This window comes from Staurois parvus, unplaced genomic scaffold, assembly GCF_062004578.1.
Source record: "Staurois parvus isolate SC_StPar_1 unplaced genomic scaffold, SC_StPar_1.0 ptg000154l, whole genome shotgun sequence".
In the NCBI taxonomy this organism is placed as follows: domain Eukaryota; kingdom Metazoa; phylum Chordata; class Amphibia; order Anura; family Ranidae; genus Staurois; species Staurois parvus.
Genome location: NW_028317950.1, coordinates 12,521,674 through 12,549,543, shown reverse-complemented (window position 1 = coordinate 12,549,543; position 27,870 = coordinate 12,521,674). Strand labels below are relative to the sequence as shown.

Below are 27,870 nucleotides of genomic sequence, written 5' to 3'. Positions count from 1 at the left end.
GTTTCTATGCACAGTTGCACCAGATTTTACATTCTCCAGTTTTAGTAAATCTCCCCCTATATGTCTAGAAGATTACACAGTCTACATTGTATCATTTAGCTTTAACAAAAAGCTCAGTTTTGATGAGAAGAAGAAAAAGAAAAAAAAGTTTTGCCTTACTTAAATGACCATGCCTATATGGTGCACCTGGCATGTATCCAGGCCAGATTCTGTACACTGAATGACTAATCTCTACTATGGTCATGATCATGCCATAGAATTGCTGTACGGGTATTCTCCATTTTCCATAAAAACGTTTGATTAACCAGTTCCCGCCCGGCCAATAGCACAAAGGCGGATGGGAGAGCAGCTCGTCCCTCTCGGTGGACGCCATATGGCGTCCTTTCAGGTATGCACAGTTTGCCTGCTCACAGGGCCGCCCTGCAGCGCGATCTGTCACCGGCCGTGTAGCTCGGACACGGCCGATGACAGATCTGTGTACCAGCCCAGTTTCCAGTACCATGCGGCCTGCTGTGACCAATCACAGCAGGTCACATGACAGTTGTATACAATGGATAGCTTCCTTTCATGCCATCCATTGTATACTAGTGTGTCTAGCTGTGAATGGTCACAGTGATCACATGCACAAGCTGGGCTAATCAAAGCCCAGCTGCGTCATGTGATTAGCCGTGGCCAAAACCACAAAAAAAAAAAAAACCCCTGAATGAATCAATGTCATTCAGGTAAATGCTTGCTTATAGCAAAGTAATTCTTTGCTATAAGCAAATTGTGTAAAAAAAAAAACAAAATACTGATCACTTCCCCAAAGTAGTACAATGTTACTATGGTAACATTATACTACTTTGGTCATAGTGAAATATGAAAAAAAAGAACAGAAAAAAAAAGTAATAAAAAATGAAAACTAATAAAAAAAAATAATAATTTTTTTTTTTCGTACTGTCACCAGTCAGTGTCCCTGATCACCGCCATGCCAGTTATATGATGATGCTGTACTGCATTGGTGACAGTATGTAAAAAAAAAAACAAAAAACAAAAAAAAAAAAACAGTGAAAACAATTTTAATTTAATGTTTTCATTTTCCGAAAAATGACAAAAAAAAAAATTACAAACTTCAGAAAAACTCGCCATGCCTCTTATGAAATACGTCGGACTGTCTACTTTGCAAAAAGGGGTCATTTGGGGGATATCTGTTCTGACATTTGTGGACCTCAAGAAATTAGATTGATTGACCGTCAGTACTTCAGGATTGATCAATATTCAGATCTATACCATAGTTTGTGAACTCTATAACTTTCCTACAAACTAAATAATACATCCTAATTTGGGTAATTTTCACCAAAGACATGTAGCAGAACACATCTCGTCCTAAATTTATGAAGAACAATTATTTATTTGCAAACTTTTAGAACAGAAACAAAGAAAAATGTGGGGTTTTTTTTCAAACCTTTCGGTCTTTTTTTTGTTAATTTAGCAAATCATAAAAACCCCAGCGGTGATTAAATACCACCAAAAGAAAGCTCTAGTTGTGTGAAGAAAATGATTTTAGTTTGGGTACAATGTTGTATGACCGCGCAATTAGCATTCAAAGTGTGAGAGCGCTGAAACCTGAAAAATGGCCTGGGTAGGAATGGGGTAAAAGTGCCCGGTAAGGAAGCGGTTAAAAAAAAAAAAGATATATACCCATACCTAGGTCCCAGAGTCTGAATTTGGCTAGGAAATCTAGAAGTTTACATTGTAGTTTGCCCATTGTTTACTGCTGAGCACCTATTTTATAACACCATTATTAGATTGTAGTATCGATGATACTTTGCATTAGTTATACTATGTAATACTAACCAAGGCACAGTGCACTTAGTACCATATTTCTTTCCAGCCATCTGCTGCAATCGGATGATCCTCTCTGCCTGGATCTGGTACAAAGTTTTACCGCTTGGCAAACCCACGCTATACATTCCTTTGGGGTACGTCACACCAAGACGTGTACCTTGACCCCCTGCAAGCAGCAAGACCGCCACTTTATTCTCTGCTATTTGGTGTAAACCTGAAATAAACAGAAATACATTTTATATCATAACGGCAGTGTAAGCTTTTCTTTATACAGTTCCATATTACATAGCAATTTCACTGTTGTTCAAGCGGATTTTTTCGTTCACAATGTCGTTATCGGTTAAAACATCCTACTCATCAACAAAGAGAAAATCGTTCGATCAGTGGTTCCGCAAAATATTTTGTACGATTTTCTTATCATGTGTACGGGGTATTACTCTCCCCATTCCAGCTACATGTCTCCTGGGTTTGCGACCGCACTCACTTCCAGATTTTACCCCAGGCCTGCCTGCGGCATGTGGCTGCCGCCGTAAAGGGCTGGAGTACACTGTGGACAGCCTGGTGTTCATTTTCTGTTTCTGAGCTCCTGGTTACTGTACCTGGTCCATGCCTTACAATGACGCTACTCCATGTTCTCTCCGCCTGTTACTCCTGACAAGTGGCATAGTTTTTGGGACACTGCTCCAGTCACTCTCGGGAACTGGCACTGTTCCTGGTACACTCTGTCGCTCCTGGCCACTGGCATTTTTGTTGGTATATTCCACCTATCACACCTGCATGCTGGCACTATTACTGGTACACTCTGTCGCTCCTGGCCACTGGCATTTTTGTTGGTATGTTCCACCTATCACACCTGGATGCTGGCACCATTACTGGTACACTCTGTCACTCCTGGCCACTGGCACTGTTGTTAGTATGTTCCACCTATCACACCTGGATGCTGGCACTATTACTGGTACACTCTGTTTGCCAAACTCTGCTTCTCGTGGAACTTACAGCCAGGAACAGTCACCCCCGCATGCTACATTGCCAGTTCTGCTCCTCCGTGCCCTCACTGCTGGGCACAATCATCCACCCAGTCCACTCTGCCATGGCTCCGACAGGGGTACAGCTCCTCTTCCCTCTGCCTCTCCTGGCATTTACCGGCAGAGTGAACTGTGTGTGGCTCAGAAAAATGACATCACACACTGCACTTAGTTTATATGTCAAGTAAGCAACCTGATAATGACCTGGCAGCCAGAGCTAAGAGCTGGTATTGCAGGGTCAGATTTGGCAAGCTCCCAGCTATGGTCCCTGGTGAATGCTGCCTGTCCCTCAGAGTTCGCTCCTCAATGAACACAGTCATAGACAATGTAGGATCTGGATCATTCCGCTTCATTCAATTCATGACATCTTTGGGAGAACCAGCAAAACAGTAAATTTATCCAAATAAATTAAAAATTCCCATGCATCCTGTAGGGCAAAACAAGCCTCTTACCAGCGTGCTTTTTGTCAGCACATGAACAGGTTGGCTCTTTGTGCCATATCTTCTTCTCACACTTCCAGCCCTGTTGTACAGCAACCGCTTGAGGCTCATACCATGCCACATTTAGGTACTCACATTGCTTGTATTTAACAGACACCTAGGGCCCGTACACTATATGTGTGGTGAACGGCATGTTTCTGCACTTGATCAAAGCCAGTCACCTCAACAGTACATAAAAAAAAAAAAGTCCACAATGCTGGTATGATATGCAGAGCATTGGATGGTATGGCAGGTCAATGCACTGCAGAGTAGCTCCATGTGCTGCAGTGCAGAGACTTGAGTGTAGTGTAACTTTGTACACTCAACCTCCCTGGCGGTCTGATTATGTCAAAATTTTTGAATGTCAAAGCGGTACATTGTTTTGCATGGAAATTTGTTGTTTTATATTGTAGGCCTGTAATTCTTAGGAATAACTCACTTAAGTCTCTCCAAACAAGAGTCTAATAAACATCCCGGGTATGATAAAATTTGAAACACAAAATCATGAATTATAATATAATAAATAATAATAATATAATAAATTGAATTCAATAATGTAATCAGACCAAAAAACACTGAAATTTGAAATAGAGCGCCAAGTTCGCACATCACTGAGCTCAGTCACAGAATTTTCGCTGTCGTCACTTTCAGTGTCTGATGATGAATTTCCCCACGAATCACTATCGCTTAATTCTGCAAGTGAATCTAATTCACTAACACCGTTTTCTAGCTGATCTAAAACCGCTTTTGACCTACAGGGACACTTTTTGGATGCCATGGACGTAACGCGTAGAGCGCAGTGACGCACTTCCGGTCGGCGCCATCTTAGTACTCTCATTGCCTGCAATACACCCATAGTATATGGGAAACTGCTTATTTGGAAACCAGCTTACTGTGTTCATTTGGCATTTTTGCTTTGTTATGAATAAATAAGAGTTGCACTATGGAGGTCTCTTCTGTTTCTCCTATATGATCTTGGTATAATGGTGTATACCTATGAGATGTGCTGCGGTGACCACCATTAGAAGGGAGAACTACAACTGAGGAGCCATTGGAGCTGGGTTCATGTAATGCCGCATGGTGTGGAGTGTGTTGCTGTGTAAAGTGTTGTGGCCCTGAGGGGTCGTGGTAAGGAGGTGAGGGGGCAATCTGGCCATTTATGGATATTGATCCACCTGAGTGTCGCAGAAGCACAGAAAGTTTTGTGGAGTGACAACTGAAGCACATATATTTACCATTCTTGCATGGAAGTTTTTTGCACATGTGTGTATTTTCACTTTGTATAGGTCCATGTTTGTAACCATTTTGTTGCACCTTATCACTTGCAATATCACGCATCCAGCACTTTGCATATATATTTTATTGGATTTCTACATTAGCGCTTCACCACTATTATTTATCATGGACGTACTCAAGTTTCCAGGCAGAAAGAACGGTAAAAGTGCAGGAAGGGCACTGGACAGAGCACTAGGGACAAAACTGAGGTGAAATGGTTTAATACAATTATGTAATCCTAACAGATCACAATGTATTGTGTGTATGTCATGTTTTTACTTTTTTGAATCTCCCACCGGTTCTGCCCGCCTGGGTCGCAACGCTCGCAGGGAAGGGAACCCGGAAGACGGATGCCGGCATCGGCCGGAGAACACAGTGGGAGGACATAGAGTGTCAGGAATGGACTGGCCAGCAATGGTGGGACTCACCTGCCTTTTGATCTGCAGTACCAGGGCTGGCCAGCGGGTGCTCCCAGCAATCAGAGACTCAACCTTTCAGCCAGCTAACACCTGGAACTGATGATGCTGGGGTATTTAAGGGATGGCCAGACCCACAGACTCTGCCTTGGTGTTGTGTTTGTCCTGGGCCCTGTATCTGTCCTGCATCTTGTTTCTGTCCCTTTGCTACCTGTTCTGATCCCTGGCTTGTGACCCTGACCATCCCTCTGCCTGACCCTCTGTACTACGCTGCTTGCTACCTGTTCTGATCCCTGGCTTGTGACCCTGACCATCCCTCTGCCTGACCCTCTGTACTACGCTGCTTGCTACCTGCTGAACCTGGCCTGTGACCCCGACCATTCTCCGCTTGCTCCCCCTGTACCTACCTGCCCAATTGATATTGACTCGGCCTGCCTGACGACGCTTGCTTGTATGTACTGTTATCTGTGGGTGGTTGGTTGGGTTTGTTTGCACTGTATTATGTTTAGTATTGCACTGCGTTTATGTTTGTATTGTTAGTGTTAATAAATTACATTGTTAATCACATATCTGAAGTCTGCGTTTCCCTGCGTCAGTCACACACCTCTGGTCATACCTGGGAGCCCTGACATTACACCAAGGCCAATCCTGACCAGAAGTGGCTGCACAGGGAAGCCATCTTGGCTTGTTGATGGGAAGGATGGATCTGGATGAGGTTGCGTATTTATATCTGCTAGTGTTTGATGACAGGGAGTATGCTTATCAAACTCTGAAGGAGTATACCCGGGATGAACTGCTAGAATGTATACGGCTCGCTCATGTTCTAGTAGATCAGGGCACAGAGTTCTCTGAGGTGCAGCCTTTGATTGAGGTTTGTGCAGAGTTGGTTTCATCTGGTACCCCTGAATGCAGGGATGAATTTTTGCCACCATTTAGTGCCGACCAGGTAGAGTCCCTGGTGTGGTTATTAGAGGATGATGTGGGTTACTTTCTGGAGCGTTATTCCACATGTTCACCACAGACACTAAGAGATTGTATAAACGCAGTGCAGTCATTGACCAGACAGGCTTTGTGTAAGCTCAGCTTTGTTCAACCCATACTGCAGACATGGACAGACTTGTTGCACCCAGCCTCAGTCAGCTTACAAAAACCCAGTCCTGCTTCTAACTCTACTCCTGTATTCCCAACAACTCCTCCAGTTACAGCCCAGTATACTTGGCTATCTACCGCATGTCAGTACCCTGTTCCCACTCGCTGCACCTATCCTGCCTTTAACCCTGTAAAAAAGCCCTCTGTAGCAACTGCTCCCTCTCCTGTTCCATCCTCCAGTTCTTCTCTGTCTCCAGCTGCTCCATTCGTTTGCAGACCTGCGTTTACTTGCAGTGCTCCAGTAGTTAAAACCAGAAAAAAGCGAAAATTCTTTCCAACCAATACCATCCTGCCAGTATCCCAACCGGTGAGCCTGCCTTCCGTGGTTCAGCCTGAAGCCTCTACTCAGCCTGAAGCCTCTACTCGGCCTGAAGCCTCTACTCGGCCTGATGCCTGTACTCGGCCTGATGCCTGTACTCGGCCTGATGCCTGTACTCGGCCTGATGCCTGTACTCGGCCTGATGCCTGTACGCAGCCTGATGCCTGTACGCAGCCTGATGCCGGTACGCAGCCTGATGCCGGTACGCAGCCTGATGCCTGTATGCAGCCTGATGCCTCTACTCGGCCTGATGCCTCTACTCGGCCTGAAGCCTCTACTCGGCCTGAAGCCTCTACTCGGCCTGATGCCTCTACTCGGCCTGATGCCTCTACTCGGCCTGATGCCTCTACTCGGCCTGATGCCTCTACTCGGCCTGAAGCCTCTACTCGGCCTGATGCCTCTACTCGGCCTGATGCCTCTACTCGGCCTGATGCCTCTACTCGGCCTGAAGCCTCTACTCGGCCTGAAGCCTCTACTCGGCCTGATGCCTCTACTCGGCCTGATGCCTCTACTCGGCCTGATGCCTCTACTCGGCCTGAAGCCTCTACTCGGCCTGATGCCTCTACTCGGCCTGAAGCCTCTACTCGGCCTGATGCCTCTACTCGGCCTGAAGCCTCTACTCGGCCTGATGCCTCTACTCGGCCTGAAGCCTCTACTCAGCCGGACGCCGGCATTCAGCCTGATGCCTCTACCCAGCATGATGAACTGATCCAGCCTGACGATCCTACTAGGCCAGTTGACTCGATGCCCGCTGTTGATCCAGATGATCCGGTACCTGATCCGGTGCCCGCTGTCGTGCCAATTGACTCAGAGCCCGCTGTCGTACCTGGTGACTCGGTGCCCACTGCCTTGCCAGATGACGCGGTGCCCGCTGGCGAGCCAAATGACCTGATGCCTGGTGACCCAGTGCCCGCTGTCATACCTGGTGACCCGATGCCTGCTGTCGAGCCAGACAATCCGGTACCTGATGACCCGGTGCCCACTGTCGTGCCTGTTGACTCGGAGCCCACTGCCTTGCCAGATGACGCGGTGCCCGCTGTCGAGCCAAATGACCTGATGCCTGGTGACCCGATGCCCGCTGTCCAGCCAGACGATTCAATGTCTGCCCCAGTGCCCGCGGTCATGCCAGTTGACTCGGAACCCACTGCCTTGCCAGATGACGCGGTGCTCGCTGTCAAGCCAAATGACTTGATGCCTGGTGACCCGATGCCCGCTGTCCAGTCAGACGATCCAATGTCTGACCCAGTGCCCGCGGTCATACCAGTTGACTCGGAGCCCACTGCCTTGCCAGATGACGCGGTGCCCGCGGTCGAGCCAAATGACCTGATGCCTGGTGACCCGATGCCCGCTGTCCGGTCAGACGATCCAATGTCTGACCCAGTGCCCGCGGTCTTACCAGTTGACTCGGAGCCCACTGCCTTGCCAGATGACGCGGTGCCCGCTGTCGAGCCAAATGACCTGATGCCTGGTGACCCGATGCCCGCTGTCCAGCCAGACGATCCAATGTCTGACCTAGTGCCAGCGGTCATGCCAGTTGACTCGGAGCCCACTGTCGTGCCTGGTGACTCGGTGCCCGCTGCTCCGCCTGGGGGCCTGAGACCTGTCGCTCCGCCTGGGGGTCCAGCGCCCGCTGCTCCACCTGGGGGTCCGGCGCCCGCCGCCCCGCCTGGGGGCCCGAGACCTGTCGCTCCGCCTGAGGGCCCGAGACCTGTCGCACCGCCTGGGGGTCCGGCGCCCGCCGCTCCGCCTGAGGGCCCGAGACCTGTCGCTCCACCTGGGGGTCCGGCGCCCGCCGCTCCGCCTGAGGGCCCGAGACCTGTCGCTCCACCTGGGGGTCCGGCGCCCGCCGCTCCGCCTGAGGGCCCGAGACCTGTCGCTCCACCTGGGGGTCCGGCGCCCGCCGCTCCGCCTGAGGGCCCGAGACCTGTCGCTCCACCTGGGGGTCCGGCGCCCGACGCTCCGCCTGAGGGCCCGAGACCTGTCGCTCCGCCTGGGGGCCCGAGACCTGTCGCTCCACCTGGGGGTCCGGCGCCCGCCGCTCCGCCTGAGGGCCCGAGACCTGTAGTTCCGCCTGGGGGTCCGGCGCCCGCCGCTCCGCCTGGGGGCCCGATGCCTGTCGCCCCGCCTGGGGGCCCGATGCCTGTCGCCCCGCCTGGGGGCCCGATGCCTGTCGCTCCACCTGGGGGTCCGGCGCCCGTCGCTCCGCCTGAGGGCACGAGACCTGTTGCTCCACCCGGGGGTCCGGCGCCCGCCGCTCCGCCTGAGGGCCCGAGGCCTGTAGTTCCGCCTGGGGGTTTGGCGCCCGCCGCCCCGCCTGGGGGCCCGATGCCTGTCGCCCCGCCTGGGGGTCCGATGCCTGTCGCCCCGCCTGGGGGTCCGATGCCTATCGCCCCGCCTGGGGGCCCGAGGCCTGTCGCTCCATCTGGGGGTCCGGCACCCGCCGCTCCGCCTGAGGGCCCGAGACCTGTAGTTCCGCCTGAGGGCCCGAGACCTGTAGTTCCGCCTGGGGGCCCGATGCCTGTCTCCCCGCCCGGGGGCCCAATGCCTGTCGCCCCGCCCGGGGGCCCGAGGCCTGTCGCCCCGCCCGGGGGCCCGAGGCCTGTCGCCCCGCCCGGGGGCCCGAGGCCTGTCGCTCCGCCCGGGGGCCCGGTGCCTGCCGCTCCGCCCGGGGGCCCGGTGCCTGCCGCTCCGCCCGGTGGCCCGCTGCCTGCCGCTTCGCCTGGTAGCCCGATGTGCCTCTGCCCGGGGTCCTGCCCGATGTGCCTCTGCCCGGAGTCCTGCCCGATGTGCCTCTGCCCGGAGTCCAGCCCGATGTGCCTCTGCCCGGAGTCCAGCCCGATGTGCCTCTGCCCGGAGTCCAGCCCGATGTGCCTCTGCCCGGAGTCCAGCCCGATGTGCCTCTGCCCGGAGTCCAGCCCGATGTGCCTCTGCCCGGAGTCCAGCCCGATGTGCCTCTGCCCGGAGTCCAGCCCGATGTGCCTCTGCCCGGAGTCCAGCCCGATGTGCCTCTGCCCGGAGTCCAGCCCGATGTGCCTCTGCCCGGAGTCCAGCCCGATGTGCCTCTGCCCGGAGTCCAGCCCGATGTGCCTCTGCCCGGAGTCCTGCCCGATGTGCCTCTGCCCGGAGTCCTGCCCGATGTGCCTCTGCCCGGAGTCCTGCCCGATGTGCCTCTGCCCGGAGTCCTGCCCGATGTGCCTCTGCCCGGTGTGCCTCTGCCCGGAGTCCTGCCCGATGTGCCTCTGCCCGGAGTCCTGCCCGATGTGCCTCTGCCCGATGTGCCTCTGCCCGGAGTCCTGCCCGATGTGCCTCTGCCCGGTGTGCCTCTGCCCGGGGTGCCTCTGCCCGGGGTGCCTCTGCCCGGAGTCCAGCCCGATGTGCCTCTGCCCGGAGTCCAGCCCGGTGTGCCTCTGCCCGGAGTCCAGCCCGGTGTGCCTCTGCCCGGAGTCCAGCCCGGTGTGCCTCTGCCCGGAGTCCAGCCCGGTGTGCCTCTGCCCGGAGTCCAGCCCGGTGTGCCGCTGCCCGGAGTCCAGCCCGGTGTGCCAGTCTTTGATATCCCGCCAGTTACCAGACCCGGGCGGTGGAACATTTTGCCCAGCTAGGACTGTTTGGAGCGTCCTGAGGCCGCTCCTTGAGGGGGGGGTACTGTCAGGAATGGACTGGCCAGCAATGGTGGGACTCACCTGCCTTTTGATCTGCAGTACCAGGGCTGGCCAGCGGGTGCTCCCAGCAATCAGAGACTCAACTTTGCAGCCAGCTAACACCTGGAACTGATGATGCTGGGGTATTTAAGGGATGGCCAGACCCACAGACTCTGCCTTGGTGTTGTGTTTGTCCTGGGCCCTGTATCTGTCCTGCATCCTGTTTCTGTCCCTTTGCTACCTGTTCTGATCCCTGGCTTGTGACCCTGACCATCCCTCTGCCTGACCCTCTGTACTACGCTGCTTGCTACCTGTTCTGATCCCTGGCTTGTGACCCTGACCATCCCTCTGCCTGACCCTCTGTACTACGCTGCTTGCTACCTGCTGAACCTGGCCTGTGACCCCGACCATTCTCCGCTTGCTCCCCCTGTACCTACCTGCCCAATTGATATTGACTCGGCCTGCCTGACGACGCTTGCTTGTATGTACTGTTATCTGTGGGTGGGTGGTTGGTTGGGTTTGTTTGCACTGTATTATGTTTAGTATTGCACTGCGTTTATGTTTGTATTGTTATTGTTAATAAATTACATTGTTAATCACATATCTGAAGTCTGCGTTTCCCTGCTTCAGTCACACACCTCTGGTCATACCTGGGAGCCCTGACATAGAGGGATCGCAGGGACAAGGTAAATTATACTACATTGTAATCCTGAGTGTGGCTCGGGATTACCTCTTTTGGTACTGAAAATTAACCCCACGCCACACTCGGGATTACCGCTAGCAGGAATCTACACCCGCCCATCCCTTAAAGGGAATTCTGGCCAGCTGGACACTGTACCTGCCCGTGAGCTCCTGACAGCACCACCATTCCTTGAGGGAGAGTTTTCCTGGACTAGGATCTGTCATGGAAATTTTGTATTTTTGGTTGAACTTTAAATGTGTCATATATTAGTGTTATTCATATGTCTCTCGTGTGGCTTAATTAAAGCTCTGAAGGCTGCAATTGGGCCATGCGCATTTACACTGTATGTATTACAGTACTCAGCTCGGTAATGGATGAGATGGCAGATCTGCGCTTATAGACCGGCGTGTATACCACCACGGCATTCGATGCGAATGCCGCCGGCAGTAGGCCGCGGGCCTGTATCCACATATCAGCAGCATAGTACCACATGGACTCCGTACCGCAAGGCGCCAAGCAGTGCGAACTCCGCGTGTAGGCTCATGTATATCTTACAACCCATTACCGACCTGAACTGTATCTGGATGGATGTGTTTTAATAAAGATCGTATCGGGCCCATCCAGATACAGACTGATGTTTCTAGGGAATGCTTGTACAGAGAATTTACATATCACTAGGAGCTAGTAGGACAGGAAGTCTGCTCTCCTCAGAGCATGGGGGGAGGGAGGGGAGGACTGGTGATAGATAAAAGGAAAGGCTATGCTCCAATCGGAATGTACATCCTGTGTATAGGCACTCCCCATTGCATTGTTCTGTGGGAGGGGATTGACTTTATTCATGTGGGGGGCGTGTGTCAGGAATGGACTGGCCAGCAATGGTGGGACTCACCTGCCTTTTGATCTGCAGTACCAGGGCTGGCCAGCGGGTGCTCCCAGCAATCAGAGACTCAACTTTGCAGCCAGCTAACACCTGGAACTGATTATGCTGGGGTATTTAAGGGATGGCCAGACCCACAGACTCTGCCTTGGTGTGTGTTTGTCCTGGGCCCTGTATCTGTCCTGCATCCTGTTTCTGTTCCTTTGCTGACCCTCTGTATTACGCTGCTTGCTACCTGTTCTGATCCCCGGCTTGTGACCCTGACCATCCCTCTGCTTGACCCTCTGTACTACGCTGCTTGCTACCTGCTGAACCTGGCCTGTGACCCCGACCATTCTTCGCTTGCTCCCCCTGTACCTACCTGCCCAATTGATATTGACCCGGCCTGCCTGACGACGCTTGCTTGTATGTACTGTTATCTGTGGGTGGTTGGTTTGGTTTGTTTGCACTGTATTATGTTTAGTATTGCACTGCGTTTATGTTTGTATTGTTAGTGTTAATAAATTATATTGTTTATCCCATATCTGAAGTCTGCGTTTCCCTGCGTCAGTCACACATCTCTGGTCATACCTGGGAGCCCTGACAGCGTGTGTCTGCTTGTACATAAAAATCGGAGGCTGGAGTTGGATCCACCTCTTTGTGAATTCCAACAGCAACCTGAGAGTGTCGCCTGATCATTCCTGGGTAACCGAAACTCTATTTCCCCACATCTCAAGATAGTAACCCAGTTGGAGGCGCAGGAATCGTGTAGTTTAGCTGAAGTCGTGGTAAGCGAGATTCACACAGCTTTATGGGGGATTTCTGTGCATCCAACTGCGAGTACTCACGGTAAGGAGAAATTTGTTCAAAGCGAATTTCCAAGACAGATACCACCCAGCTCCTAAAGGGGACCTCTGCAGAATCTCTTAATGCGTATATAACGCTTCTGGTGAGTGCGTAATCTTACCACACTTATTGGAGCACTAGAATTGTATTCTACTGATCATTTGCACAGACTGTCATAGTGCAGAGCACTGCCTCCTAATCAACTGGCAAAACTGTCATGCCCACAAAAAACAGTGTTTTACCATGTGACTAGTGCAACGATGTATAAATGATTACAGAGCTGTATTCATTTGTGTCTATTTTGCTTCTCTACAGTTCAGCTTTAAGTGGAACAAAACTCACTATACTCATGTCTTCATAACAGTCCAAAGTCTGCGAAGAGTACCTCACTAACCGCAGCTCCTTCAGGGTGCCAGTCTTTGGGCATCTTCATTGCCCAATGTGGGATGATGTAATCCTGCACATGCGCAGGTATCAGTCTCTTTGGCACACAGGGACCATGCCACAGAAAAAAAAAAAAAAAAAAAAGTGAGCAGGCAGGTAGGTGTATTTTATTGCAGAAGAGACATCGCATGTCTCTTCTCCAATAAATAGCTTACTTGCTCATACCTTTTTTTAAAAATGTTCCACCTGAACTACATTTCAGCAATGACACAAGATGACAATGGCATGCTTCTTTCCACGCGCACAGATCATGTGACTCTAATGAAAGTGGAGTCAGACACACGTTTCATCCACACCCACAGCCCGCTCATTCTATTGCCTACATACAGTGTGGATAGTACTTGGAAACAATTACAGGAAGGAAGATTGAAGGAAAACAATGGGCTGGCTACAAGGAGGTCAGTCCATGACTTACAAGGAGGGTTTTTTTTTTCTTTTTTACTACACGAGTATCAACAAGCACAGCATTGAAAGTATTTAATGCCTTATTTCTTCTATTCCGTTATAAAACCCAGAACTTTTTTGTAGTTAATCTGTTAAACATAAAACAATACACATCCACTTTTCATGTTTACCGTTTGCCCTTGTGAGATACATACAGGTTGCAATAATTGATAAAGTAATGGTGTAAACCTCCTGCGCTTCGATCTATATTATTATAGGTAGAAGCGCAGGAGGTTTACACCATTATTTATATAGAAATAACACAGAGAAGCTGCTAACATAAATGATCAAATGAAAGGAGAGAAGAAAGAAATGATGTAGCGCTACTCAAAAGCAATAAATCACATATTATGAACTAATATATGCATAATATAAATAAATGTGAAACACAATATATAAAGTGACACAACGTGCAAATAACATAAATGTGACCTGATCCACATGGGATCTTCAAATGTCTGACAGTGGCCTGACCCTCAACGGATCCAGAAGTGGACAAAGTGAATAGTAAACCACCACATTGATGGTAATAACAGAAATATGTGAACCAATACTTACAACAAGTATGGTACAGAAGTGAATAGATCCTAAGTGGGATCTAGGGTGATGATGGATAATAAAATAAAAAACAATAAAATAGTCCAAACTGGGACTAATAAGTGAGATGTCCATATTTTTTGTTTTGTGTCATGCGTTTATGTTGCATGTTCATTGTCATAGAAAGTCACACGGATATTTCCTCTATTGCATATATTTTTTGTTCATTTGATATATATCTGATTTATATACCTTCTGTATGGAAACACTATTTAGTGTTGGGGGGTTAATTAATTTTTTATGTAGTGTTTATACACATTTGGTCTTGCAGAGATATTCACTTGCATGTTTATGCGTTTTCCTTGATTTGAGTCCAATTTTTTGGACATCTCACTTATTAGTACCAGTTTGGACTATTTTATTATTTTTTATTTTATTTTATTATCCACCATCACCCTAGATCCCACTTAGGATCTATTTACTTCTTTACCATACTTGTAAGTATTGGTTCACATATTTCTGTTATTATCATCAATGTGGTGGTTTACTATTCACTTTGTCCACTTCTGGATCCGTTGAGGGTCAGGCCACGGTCAGACATTTGAAGATCCCATGTGGATCAGGTCACATTTATGTTATTTGCATATTGTGTCACTTTATATATTGTTTTTCACATTTATATATATTATGCATATATTAGTTCGTAATATGTGATTTATTGCTTTTGAGTAGCGCTACATCATTTCTTTCTTATCTGATAATAATTGGTAAAAGCACCTAAATGTATCTTGCAAACGCAGCATATTTGCAGCCACCAAACCGCATGGTACTGTGGTATAGTTTGGTGCGGTGAGATTTGCAGTAGCACCTTCACTACTTTTTGCATGTTCCCGTGTGTTTTGCACCCCATTGAAATGAATGGGCTGTCTAAACTGGAACATGGGAAAACTTGAACATTCTAGTGTGAACCAGCCCTTAACAACTTGAACACCTTAATCCTCATGCACACAGGGCATTTTTGCAGCCATTTTAGGGGCATCAGGCATTTTTTTTTATGGCTTGTAAATGGCCCTTTATGTTATCCTATGTATCAATGCATAAGCAGACTTTTAGTGGCTTGTAGTGGCAGGAGCATTTCCAGGCAGAAAAAAAGAAAAACCCAGGGCCAGTGCGTCCAGGAGCAGCAGAAAAAAAAAATGCTTGGCGCGTGTAAATGCATGTTAGTGATAGGCACGTTTAGCGCTTCAGCATTCATTAATTTCAATGGTCAGTATAAATTATTATTATGGCCAATTAACCACTTCCCATCTGGCCCATGTATATAAACGGCCGGACGGGAGCAGTGCAGGGGTGGATTGCTGTTCATAAACGGTGCCCGCCATTTTAACCTGTGCACGCTCCCTGGGAGAACGTGGCACCGCGATCTGGTGCCCGCTGTGTCCGATCGCTGTACGGGACCTCTGTGTGAGGTCCCAATCATTTGATCACTGATTGGCCAATCAGTGAGCACATGAATAGTAGTAAACAAGATGTCACTTCCTGACATCATTGCTTACTACTTGTGAAATCTGTGAATGATCACAGAGGTCACATGGTACAGGACTATTCACAACAGCCTTGTACCAGGTGACAAGCTGTAACCAATCACAGCTCTCACAGTATTTCTCAATGGCTGCAAGAATGCAGCCAGAGAGAAAGAGAAATGATTGCTTTTACAGCCTTTATGGGTGTAAAAGCAATCAGTGTAAACAAAAAAAAAATCTTCATCACCCCCCACAAGTAGTACAGTGTCACTATGGTGACACTGTACTGCTAGGGTGACAGTATGTTTAAAAAAAAAAACAAAAAAACAAATATAAAAAATAAAATAAAAATGTAAAAATATATATATATATATATATATATATATATATATATATATATATATATATATATATATATATATATATATATATATATATATATATATATATATATATATATATATATACACACACACACACCAAAAAAAACTATAATTTTTGGTTATAAACTAAATTTTGGTTATTTTTACTAAAAGATAACTGAATAAATTTTGGCCAAGATTTATGAAGAAAGATTATTTATTTGCACAATTTTATAAGAAAAACCCTTTTTTTTCAAACTTTTTGGACTTTCATTTATACAGCAAAAAAAAATCCCAATGGTGAATAAATGCCACCAAAATAAAGTTTTATTGGTCTCAAAAAAAATGCTAAAATATTCATATGGGTACAGTGTTGCATGACTGCGCAATTGTCATTCAAAGTGTGATAGCACTGAAAGCTGAAAATTGCCCTGGACAGGAAGGGGGTAAAAGTGTCCGGACTTGACGTGGTTAAATGAATTAAAAGGCAAAGTACTTTACGTATGTATAAGCGCTAGAAACTTTTACAAGCGCGAGTCGTTTTTTTTTCAGCAAAAACACTGCTGCCAGGAGGAAGGCTTCTAGAATTTTTTTAACGTCCTGTGTGCCTGAAGCATTTGGATGTGCCCATACGTCCTCAAGTTGAAGAGGCGGTACTGGGACAATGGCTGCAGTTATCATCTGAGTCGCTCTACAGCCCCCCCATCAGTTGGGGCCCCCCTCCTGCCTCCGCCCACCACCTTTACCAATTGTTCAGATCGGTAAAGCACTAGGAGGGGAAGAAGATATATCTGTACCTGCCTCCCCTCTGTGATATAAGAAACTGAAAGCGACTAGGATTTTGCCACTTCTGGTTTCTTGTTTACAAACTACTGCCGGCTTGTACAGGATCTATTCACACTGATCTTGGTGTGATCAGATACTCTGGAGGCCAGAAGAGAGATCTGAAGTCTAGTAGACCCCAGATCTCTCCATAAAGAGGACTCGTCACACACCATGCTATCACAAGAGATCTTGTTCATCCCTTGTAATAAGAAAAAAATGTTGATAAAAAAGTAAAAAAAAGGGACAGTGTATAAAAAATGTTTTTTATACAAATATTAAAATTGAAAATGTAACGTGCCCCCGTGCTCGCACAATGGGAACGCATATGCAGTGATCACATCACACGTGAGGTATTGCCGCAGTGATAACAATAATTCTAGCACCAGACCACCTGTGTTGCTCTAAACTGATAACCTGTAAAAGCTTTTAAAACGTTGCCTATGGCGATTTTTAGATACAGTGGTTTGTTGCCATTCCACAGGCGTGTGCAATTTTAAAGCCCAACATGTTTGGTATCTATTCACTCGACATAACATCATCTTTTATAATTTACCAAACAAATGGGTATTTTATTGTGTTTGTGTGTACTAAAATTCAATAAAGTGTACCAATTCCAAAATATTTGCGTTTGAAAATCCGCTGAATGACTACTGTGTGACATAAGAAATTGCATCATCCGTCATTTTATTCTCTAGGGCCTCTGCTAATATATATATATATATATATATATATATATATATATATATATATATATAATATTTGAGGGTGCTAAGTAATTTTCTAGCAAAAAATTATCATTTTTACGTGTCATAACTTGCCCGATAGGCAAGTGTTTAAACTGTATTTTTTTCCTGAAAATCTGCATTTTAAACATGGCTGCGAAATCATGCGACGCAAAAAAATTGCAATGACCACCATTTTAATCTCCAGGGTCTCCAATTTCTGAAAAATATGTTTGGAGGGTTCTACGTCATTTTCTAGAAAAATAAAAAAAATTCATATTTTACATGTAGGAGAGAAATGTCAGAATTAGCCTGGGGGGTAAAGTGGTTAAAGCAGAACTCCGGTTACAAATGTTATTTTCCCATGCGGTAAGGCTGTGCCTGCACTGCTTGGGTTAGGTGCTTGTTTTGTGCAGCGGCTCAGGGTAAAGCTATACTTACCCACTCCTCTGATCTACCGGAAAACCACGCCCACCACGTCTAGAGCTGCACTGTCCCTGCCGTCCTCACATCTGGAGATGGTCTATGGGTGTGATGACGTCAGGAACTGCCCATTCACAAGACCGTTGTGGGGGCAGGAGTGGCGGAGACTGGTCTTGCTCTCTGTGGATTAGGTAAGTATATCTTTACTTTCTGAGCCCCTAGACAAAAACGAGCATTTAACCCATGCAATGCGGACACAGCCCCACTGCATGGGAAAATAAAAAAATGTGCCCAGATTTCTTTTTTTACCTCCCCCCGCCTGCCATATAAGGAAATGACGGGAGGACATCATATGACGTCCTCCCACTCTAGCTGCGAACGAGCGCCCCTGGGGGCACACGGCGATCAGTGGTGCGCTGCGTCCCTGGGACACATTGGTTCACCGATTGCAGTAAAGAGACGATGACACAGGCTCTATCATGTGACGTGTCCAATGATCACATGTAAATAGGAAATGCTGGTTAAAGGCAGCCCTCTCCTCATCCTGACAGCGCGTGAGGAGAGCCGGTAAGCTGCATTCCTCAGAGGGGACATCTACACTGACCATCAGGACACTGATTATCAGTGTAGCCCCATCAGTGCCACCTGTCAGTCCCCAGAATTGCCACCTGTCAGTCCCCATCAATGCCACATACCAGTGCCCATCAATGCCACATACCAGTGCCCATCAGTTCACATCAATGCCACATACCAGTACCCATCAACACCACATACCAGTGCCCATCAGTTCACATCAATGCCACATACCAGTGCCCATCAATGCCACATACCAGTGCCCATCAATGCCACATACCAGTGCCCATCAGTTCACATCAATGCCACATACCAGTACCCATCAACACCACATACCAGTGCCCATCAGTTCACATCAATGCCACATACCAGTACCCATCAACACCACATACCAGTGCCCATCAGTTCACATCAATGCCACATACCAGTGCCCATCAATGCCACATACCAGTGCCCAACAATGCCACATACCAGTGCCCAACAATGCCACATACCAGTGCCCATCAGTTCACATCAATGCCACATACTAGTGTATATCAATGCCACATACCAGTGCACAACAGTGCCAATCAGTTCACATCAATGCCACATACCAGTGCCCAACAATGCCACATACCAGTGCCCAACAATGCCACATACCAGTGCCCATCAGTTCACATCAATGCCACATACCAGTACCCATCAACACCACATACCAGTGCCCATCAGTTCACATCAATGCCACATACCAGTGCCCATCAATGCCACATAACAGTGCCCAACAATGCCACATAACAGTGCCCATCAGTTCACATCAATGCCACATACTAGTGCACATCAATGCCACATACCAGTGCACAACAGTGCCAATCAGTTCACATCAATGCCACATACCAGTGCCCATCAATGGCACACACCAGTGCCCAACAATGCCACATACCAGTGCCCATCAGTTCAAATCAATGCCACATACGAGTGCCCATCAATGCCCATAAATGTCACATACCAGTGCCCATCAGAGCTGCCTTTCAGTGCCAGCCAGTGACACCTATCGGTGCCATATATGAGTGCTGCCTTTCAGTGCCCATCAGTGACACCTACCAGTGCCTCCTCATCAGTTCCCATCAGTGCCACCTAAAGGTGCCTCCTCATCAGTGCAGCCTATCAGTGCCCATCACAGCAGCCTCATTAGCGCACATCAGTGAAGGGGAAAAATTACTTATTTACAAAATTTTATAACAGAAACTACAAATAAACCTTTTTTTTCTTCAAAATTTTCAGTCTTTTTTAGTTTGTTCAGCAAAAAATAAATAACCCAGAGGTGATTAAATACCACCAAAAGAAAGCTCTGTCTAAAAAAAAAAACGATAAAAATTTCATATGGGTACAATGTTGTATGACCGCGCAATTGTCGTTCAAAGTGCAACAGTGCTGAAAATTGACCTGGGCACAAAGGGGGTAAAAGTGCCGGCAGGCAAGTGGTTAAAGAGCCAACATTTTTTTGTATAGCTTCCATGCGGCAGGGAAGGTTTAGTTGTCACTTCTGTTTTGGGGAGATCTCCCTTGACTTCCTGTCAGGACAGGAAGTGATGTGAAATCCCTGCAATGGGGACACAAATCTTCTGACATTGCGTGTATGGCTGTCTGAGCATTGCGGTGACATCCATACCGCCTGTCCTTTCCTGTACTGACATCACAGGGACAAGGAGTGAAGCAAAATCTCCCATTCGCTGACCATACACTATACAATCTGATTGTACAATCTCCTTTAGTACAAGGGCCGGCCTGATTGGATGCGACGTGGTTGGACTGTTAGGGTTTGGTACATATGGAGATTGTAGGATGAGATTGTACGGTGTGTGGTTGCTGTGACAGGCCAGGATGAAGGGGATGATGAGATATATGGCCGAGCAGCTCTCACCTTCCTCCTCCCAGGCTCTCAGCTCCCCCGGATCGCTCCTCCTCACACTGCCCAGGAACTCCTCCGGTACCGGGCACATCCTGTCATCCAGGCGCTGCGGACAGCTCCTCTCCCGGACATAGGCCTCCCGTGCCCGCTGGCAGTGCTCCCTCAGCTCCCGGGGCTCCAGCGGCCTCAGCTCCCCCAGCAGGGACTCCCTCTGCCCCGCCGTCAGCTCGTCCCAGAAGCGCAGCAGCTGCTCCTGCCCAGCCTCCTGCATCCGCCGCCGCTCCGGCTCCATCCGTCCGTTACTATGGGAACCTCAACACGCTATCTCTCCGTCGCCCGGGTACCCTCCGCTCTGGGGTCACTATGGAGACTGGAGCCCGGGGCTGAGGTATATGAATAGAGGGGGGCGGGACTGAGCGTGTGACTGGTGGGAGGCGGTGCCGGGAGGGGTCACGTGCTGCAGGGATGCTATATAAAAGCTGTGAGGCGACCTCAAACTAGGCAATGTGGAGCGGCTGGCCATTGTGGTTCGTAGAGAGGAAGTCTGTCAATATCTAAAAAACAAAAAAAAATCTTAAGAAATGCTGTTTGCAGTAAAAGACTGGAAATATTTACCAACTCACGCCCTAAAGTCCTCAGCAGCCCACACTTTTCAGTGTTTTGTACTCCCCCGTCATGGGCTGTGGTTCCTCCCGCTGCCCTCTACATCACTGCTGTGCCCTGTAGTCAGGTAGGGCCTGGTGGAAGGAACCACAGTACATGGCAGGGGGGCACAGGCACTCAACACACCCAAAAGTGTGCAATGCTGAAGACTTTTCCAGGGGCTTTTACACATGAAGCCTTGCCACCTAATGGAGTGATAACTAGGCCCCTTTCCAGCCAGGTCCGCCTGGCCTGTCGGTTTTTCCTGATTGGAAGCTACATACAGCTCTATAGATTAGACATGTGCAGAACGAAAACATTTGTTTCATTTCATATCAATTCTCTAAATGACTCATTTGTTTTGTTCTATTCATAACGGAATTTGTTTCGTTTATTTGTTTTCCATTGGATTCATTTTTTTTCCAATGGATTCAAAGTATTCAAATCGAATTTGAATCAAAAATATTCAATTTGAATTCACTATGAAGAATAGCTGGTTTTTTTCTATTCAAAAATCTAATTTCAGAAGACAGTTATATTCTATGTCATTCTATTCTGCTCTAATATATTCTATTCTATTACTGCATATTCTGTTCTATTTCTTTATTTTATTTTCTATTCTGTTCTATTCTTTTATTTTCTAGTCTAGTCTATTCTATTCTGTTTTATGCTACTGTATTCATTTCGAAATTCTCTTTTATTCTAATCTATTTTTTTTTCTATTCTATTCTTTTATTTTCTATTTTATTCTGTTATTTTTTGTTCTGTTCTAAGCTATTCTTTTTTATTCTATTCTATTCTTTTCTAGATTCAAATTTCAGAAGATGGCTATATTCTTTCTGTTCTATTCTAATCTGTTCTATTTTTTCTATTCTATTCTTTTATTTTATTTATTTGCGATTCTATTCCTTTATTTTCTATTCTATTTTATTCTATTCTTTTTGAAATTTGAATTTCGGAAAGACAGCTATAATCTTTCTATTTTAATCTATTATTTTTTATTCTTTTTTATTTTATATTCTGTTTTTTTTTATTTTTTCAAAATTCGAATTTCAGAAGATGGTTATAGTCTATTTTATTCTATTATTTTTATTCCATTCCATTATTTTATATTCTATTTAATTCTATTCTTTTATTTTCCATTCTGTTTTATTCTACTCCTTTTTAAATGTGAATTTCGGAAGATGATCTATTTTATTCTATTCTATTTTGTTGTAATTTTTTATTCTATTCTATTCTTTCTATTCTTTTATTTTCTATTCTACTCCTTTATTTTCTATTCTATTTTATTCTGTTAATTTCTATTCTATTCTTTTATTTTCTATTCTATTTTATTTTGTTCTATTCTATTCTTTTCTATTCTAATACACACAGTATTTGAAGGAAATCATCAAGTCAGCAATATATTTACCTTTGAAATTTGTTTTCAAATTCATATTTGTTTTTCATTTGTTTCAAATTCAATTCGATTTGAATTTCATTTATCTATTTTGGTTTTGTTAATATTATAATTCGGAGAGTTTACAAACATACAGAGCTCTGTACACTGATCTGGACGTTTATTTTCACTGAAAAGCAGGGAGAAAAAACTGCCAGACTGAAAAGTAAAAGCAGCATATATTACACACATTACACATTCTTAGACACATTTTGAACTCCTTGATTGCTCTATTTGTGTGAAACAAATGACATACATTTCATTTGAATACAGTGTTTCAAGACCATGCAATTGCCAGTTAGAATGGTGCAGTGCTGAATATCAAAAAATGCTCTGGTCATAAGGGGGATTAAACCTTCCAGGGTCCGAGTGGTTAACTTTATTTCATCAAATAACAATTCATTTGAGGAGAGAGCAGAGGGAGGAGCTCATCAGTCTTCCGTTTCTCCTGTTATTGTCCAGTTACAGGATGGGTGAAGGTCAGGACCTGTGAGTGAAAGCCCCATTCACAGCTGTTTGTCTTATTGTGTGGTGTTTTTTTTTTTGCATGTTTTTGTTTGCGTTTGTTCCATGCAGGGCTATGGATAAGGGGGTACAACCAGTCCTCCCGCAGGGGGCCCAGGCCAGCAGGGGGGCCCAGGCAGCTGGGTTAATCGGATGTGGGCAGGGAGGGTGATTGGCATAGTGGGGGGGGGGCAATTACTGGAACCGATCCCCTGTATGGCTCTCTCTGCAGCAGCTGAAAGCTGGCTTCTTCTCCTCTCCCTCAAGCTGGCTTTCAGCTGCTGCAGAGAGACAAACAGGAGATCGTTTCCAGTAATTGCCTCCCTGACGCATCCTTCACCATCCCTTTGCACCAGTGGCATCCCTAGGCAGGTGCGGGGGGTGACACCTATAGCACAGGGTGACACCGGACCCTCTCCAAGAGTTCCATGAAAAGGAAAGTTTTAAAGCAAGCCGACGATCCCCACATCGATCGGATCTGCGGATTGAGCATAATGGATCAGAGTCCAATCCATTATGCTCCCCAATCCACAGGTCCAATCCATCCTGCGGGGATCGTCGGCTAGCTTTAAAACATTCCTTTTCATAGAGCTCGTGGAGAGATCGGTTAAACCCATATAGGTTGCAAGCCGATGATCCCTGCAGGATGGATCGGATCTGCGGATTGGGGAGCATAATGGATCAGATTCCGATCCATTATGCTCAATCTGCAGATCCGATCCATCCTGCAGGGATCATTGGAGGGGTGATACCAAGTATTACTGCAGCGGGTGACACCAACCCTAGGGACGCCCCTGCTTTACACCATATGTTTACCCCTGCTGGCCTGGCTCTCCTGTGTGCCCCCACCCCCATAGTGCTGCCGTATTCCCTCCTTTCCTTCCCACTGGCAGCTGCAAGCACACAATAGGATCCTTCAGGATGGAGAGTAGGGGAAGGGTCCGGTAAATATGTCACTTTTCCCAGCCCCTTCCTTTTCTAAATGAACACAATGAATGATCGGTACACTCATTGTGTTCATTCATAACTGAATCATAGTAAACTGTGTTTTCTTTGGGGGGGCCCTGTTGGGTTGGCTTTAGGGTGCCCCGTGGTTCCTAACAGCAGCCCTGGTTCCATAACTGCATAGGGCAGGCCATTCACTTGAATGGGTGCCCCTACATGCGGGAAACGTGTCAAAGTAGACCCTACACCTTTTTTCGGCAGTGACCCTCACACGTTTTTGCTCTGCATAGTTTGGCAGGTTTTCTGCAGGACAAAACATGCGACTGCTACTTATGTTTGGGAGGCCCATAAATAAAGGCACTGCAAGTGCAATGCATGTTTTTTGCATAGTCCTGAGAATGTGGCCAGAAATGTGCGTTTCTGAAACATGAAGGTGTGAAGAGGGAACTGCAGCAGGGAAAACGCTGGTCTCCTGCCCTGCCAGGCAGGATTGTGCTGTGTGGAAGAGCTGTGTATATACATCAGGACTGGATGGTCAGAAATATAAATCCTAAAAACTGCTTCTATATGTTTAGTATGTGGAATGTGTGTGTGTGCAGTTGTTTGCCAGAGTTCAGCTTTAACATTTTCATTTAAAGGGGTTGTAAACCCTTACATATACCCAGTGAAGTGACTATCCTCAGGTGATACACAGAGATGAAACAACTTCTCCTACATAAGTTGTACCTGTTTATCTGCAGTCTTCTCTTTACGTCCATTCAAAGTCCAGCATGGAGGAAGCATGATCTGCTGGAGGAGCGGAAGATCAGGTAAGTAAAACTGTTTCTCCTCTACCCCAAAGTGCTTCCTCACTGCTAGGGGTCATTTTAAATTTTCCCGGAGTTGGGCTGTAAGGGGGAGGGGATGGGGGGGGGGTAAAAATGCATCTCAGTGTATTTTTACGACCCCTTCCATCCCCAACCTAAAGTATAAATGAGGTCTGATAGTTGTAAAGTCATTTAAAGTAACACTTCTTTTACAAACATCAAACATCAAAACTGGGTTAATAGAAGTCTGTGGTCCTCCAGCTTGGCATTGCACATGTCAGACATAAATATAATGTTACAGGATTATCTTTGACCTGAATGCAAGGTATGACAAAGATGCAGCCTGCAGTATCTGTATCAAGAGGAGAACAGAAACCACACGTTGCTCACTTGCTTGAGTTTATTGTGATAAACAGAAATGGATCATATTATACAGATAATTGGTTTCTTTATAGTGACAGCACAGGCCACATGGAAAAGCGCATCAAATTTAGTGTTGGACTACATGTTTGAAACGAACCTAAGTTTGACTCAAACATGGGCCATTCGTGTGTTCGAGCTGTTCGCCCGCTGCACCCACAATGCACTGTTCCCTGACAGTGCATTGTGATTGATTGATCAAAGCAATGCACCAGTCAATATGGTATCCCCTTGATAAAGCCATGTGACTAGTGATGAAACGCGTCGGGGAGGAGTGTGCAGATGACATCACAATGTTGACATTCATCGGGATAGCGGTTGTAGTACTCCACAAACGGCTCTTGGAATGACATTACAGCAGGCAATAGCATTCATTAAGTGGGCCCGTGCTTTGCCTTGCATTACATTACGGATGGTGTCTGGTTTGAGCATGTACAGGACTCTGCTGCTGAGATGATACTGCCATCTAGTGTTTAATCAGTACATCACTGGATCTTCATCATACCTGGTGCAAAATACACCTCCGGAACGTGAGTGTATTTCTTATGTTTAATTGATGAATAAAAGTTTAAAAGGATAAAGCACTATGTGGAGTTCTTTTTAATGAGGAATACGGCTGATACAAAGACGCTTATCAGGAGGGAGCTTACTTTGGAGTCTTCATTCAGCAAGCTGATCTTCTGAGTCCATATGGGACCAAAAGTGCAGTTAGACCGTAACATTGTATAATGTGAGGTCACACTGCGTGAGGTGAGCAGATGTATGGTGGAGGATGTCTTTGCACGGGAATTGATGACAGATTCACATATTTTTCGTTATCCAAAGCAGGGTTCACTGAGTGAACACTTTATTGATTGAACTTGATTTTTTGAAGTACTTTTATTTGATTCATACCTAAAATATTCTTTGTTTTTTATTTTTTGTATTATATATATAGTTTATATAATATTTTTTCTACAATTTTTTCTTCTAATATATATTTATTTCTTCACTTTGTTTTCTGGTTATATAATGGATTGTACCACTGTTTCATGTAGCACAGCATTTTTTCACTTCACATTATGATTGTATAATTTGCCCCACTGAGACATGGGTTGTGTGCACTAGCGGCTACAGCATTTAATTGTATTTTTTTATTTGAATTTTTTTTTGTTTTTATTTCACCATAGTTAGTGCTTGAGTTATTCAATTTATTTTAGATTTCATATAGGATACTTAATGTGGAGTTCCACTTAAAAGCATAAGTTCGGCTTATTTGCCTCCTCTCCCCCCTCCACTGCCATATTTGGGTCCTTTTGGGGGGGGAGGGGCAGATACCTGTTATTGATAGGTAGCCGCTCCCATTTCTGGCTCAGTTCGCCACGGTGAAATGAGCTGGAAGTTCGGCCCCCTCCTCCCTCTTGCAGTCTTTCACAGGTCCCAGAAGACTGTTAGTTATAGCATTTACAAATGCCGGATACTAGGATTTTTTTTTTAACTAGTAATGCCGGCAATCAGTGACTTTTAGCAGGACTGCAGTGGACATTCTGACACTGGGGGGGAACTAACTTGGTGGCACTGACATCCCCAGTGACACCAATACAGTGATCAGTGCTAAAAAACAGCACTGACACTGTAGTAATGGCACTGGGCAGGAAGGGGTTAGTGTGAAGGGCAATCAAAGGGTTAACTATGGACAGGGAGTGATTTACTAGGGGCGGGGGTGTGTGCTTCACTGAACTGACAGGAAGGAAGACTGTTTGTAAAAAAAACAGTCTTTCTCCCCATTGGTGATTATCGATAATCTCCGGGCGCCGGCATGTAATCACCAGCCAGGACCCAGTGATTGACATCCACAGCCACGAATGGTGGCACGGGTAGGGTGAGCGTGAGCCACCTACCTGAATATGCAAAATCACATATATATATATATATATATATATGTGATTTTGTGCACCCGTGCTGCCGTGTAACAGTATATCTGCTATATGGCGGCGGGGAAGCTGTTAATAAACACAAAAACAGCTGGAACTCCACTTAACAGAGAAAATGTCAGAACAAACACAAAACTGAACAAAGATAGCGTAAAGAAAGTGTGACTAACCTGTATCAAGATGAAGACATAAAACACGTGTTGCTCACTTGCTCATTCCGAGTTTAATGTGAGCAGGGGTGGACTGACAACACATGGGGCCCCCGGGCAATAGGGGATCATGGGGCCCCTGTGTCCTTGCCCAAACTCAAAAAAGCCTATGAAAAAGGTACCAGGGGTATCTCATGGGGCCCCCTACTGACCCAGGATCCTCGGGTAGTGCCCGAGTTTCCAAATGTGAGCTTATTGGTTGTTAGTCTCCTGAAGTGCTGATTCACACATGTGCGATGCGGATTGAAGCTCAGGTTTCACAGCTAATTGATACAGTAGTCGTTCAGTGGGTCAGGTCAGGTTTACATCAGGTTCAGGACAGGATCAGCTCAGGATTTTATCCAGTTCACACACGTTAGGTTTAGAAACGGTTTCCTTAGAAGTCAATAGCCTGTAATTCGCACCTGAACCGGACCGCACTGCTCAGAAATTGGACAGGACTCTTTTTTTAAACCGCACTGAATCCCCACTGAATCTGCTCCAACAGTGCGCCAGACATATGTGAACAGACACCATAGGAAGCATTGTTATTACATGTCATGCAGATTGGATGCTGTTCAAACCGCATTCAAACTGCATATATGTGAACGGGCATGTAGTTATACAACAAATCATTAGAGCACTCTCTAGCTGGGGCCTAGTATTAACAATACTGGGAGGTTTATTCATTTACTTGCTACAATAGCACAGACAATGCACCTTTGCAATGTATTTAAACTATGTTCTGCCACCTGGATTCT

General features: G+C 46.5%; 1 protein-coding gene across 1 annotated transcript in view; it reads right to left on the bottom strand.

Annotated features, from left to right (window-relative positions):
* UAP1L1 (UDP-N-acetylglucosamine pyrophosphorylase 1 like 1) overlaps positions 1 to 20,657 on the bottom strand; it is a 41,401-nt gene extending 20,744 nt beyond the window's left edge. Inside the window, exons 1-2 of the mRNA XM_089675062.1 lie at positions 20,266 to 20,657; positions 1,837 to 2,041 (exon numbers count right to left, since the gene is read on the bottom strand). Of these exons, the coding sequence (XP_089531188.1) occupies positions 1,837 to 2,041; positions 20,266 to 20,545 (485 nt within the window). The 5' untranslated portion in view covers positions 20,546 to 20,657. The remainder of the gene's footprint in view (positions 1 to 1,836; positions 2,042 to 20,265) is intronic.
* Between the last annotated feature and the right edge of the window lie 7,213 nt (positions 20,658 to 27,870).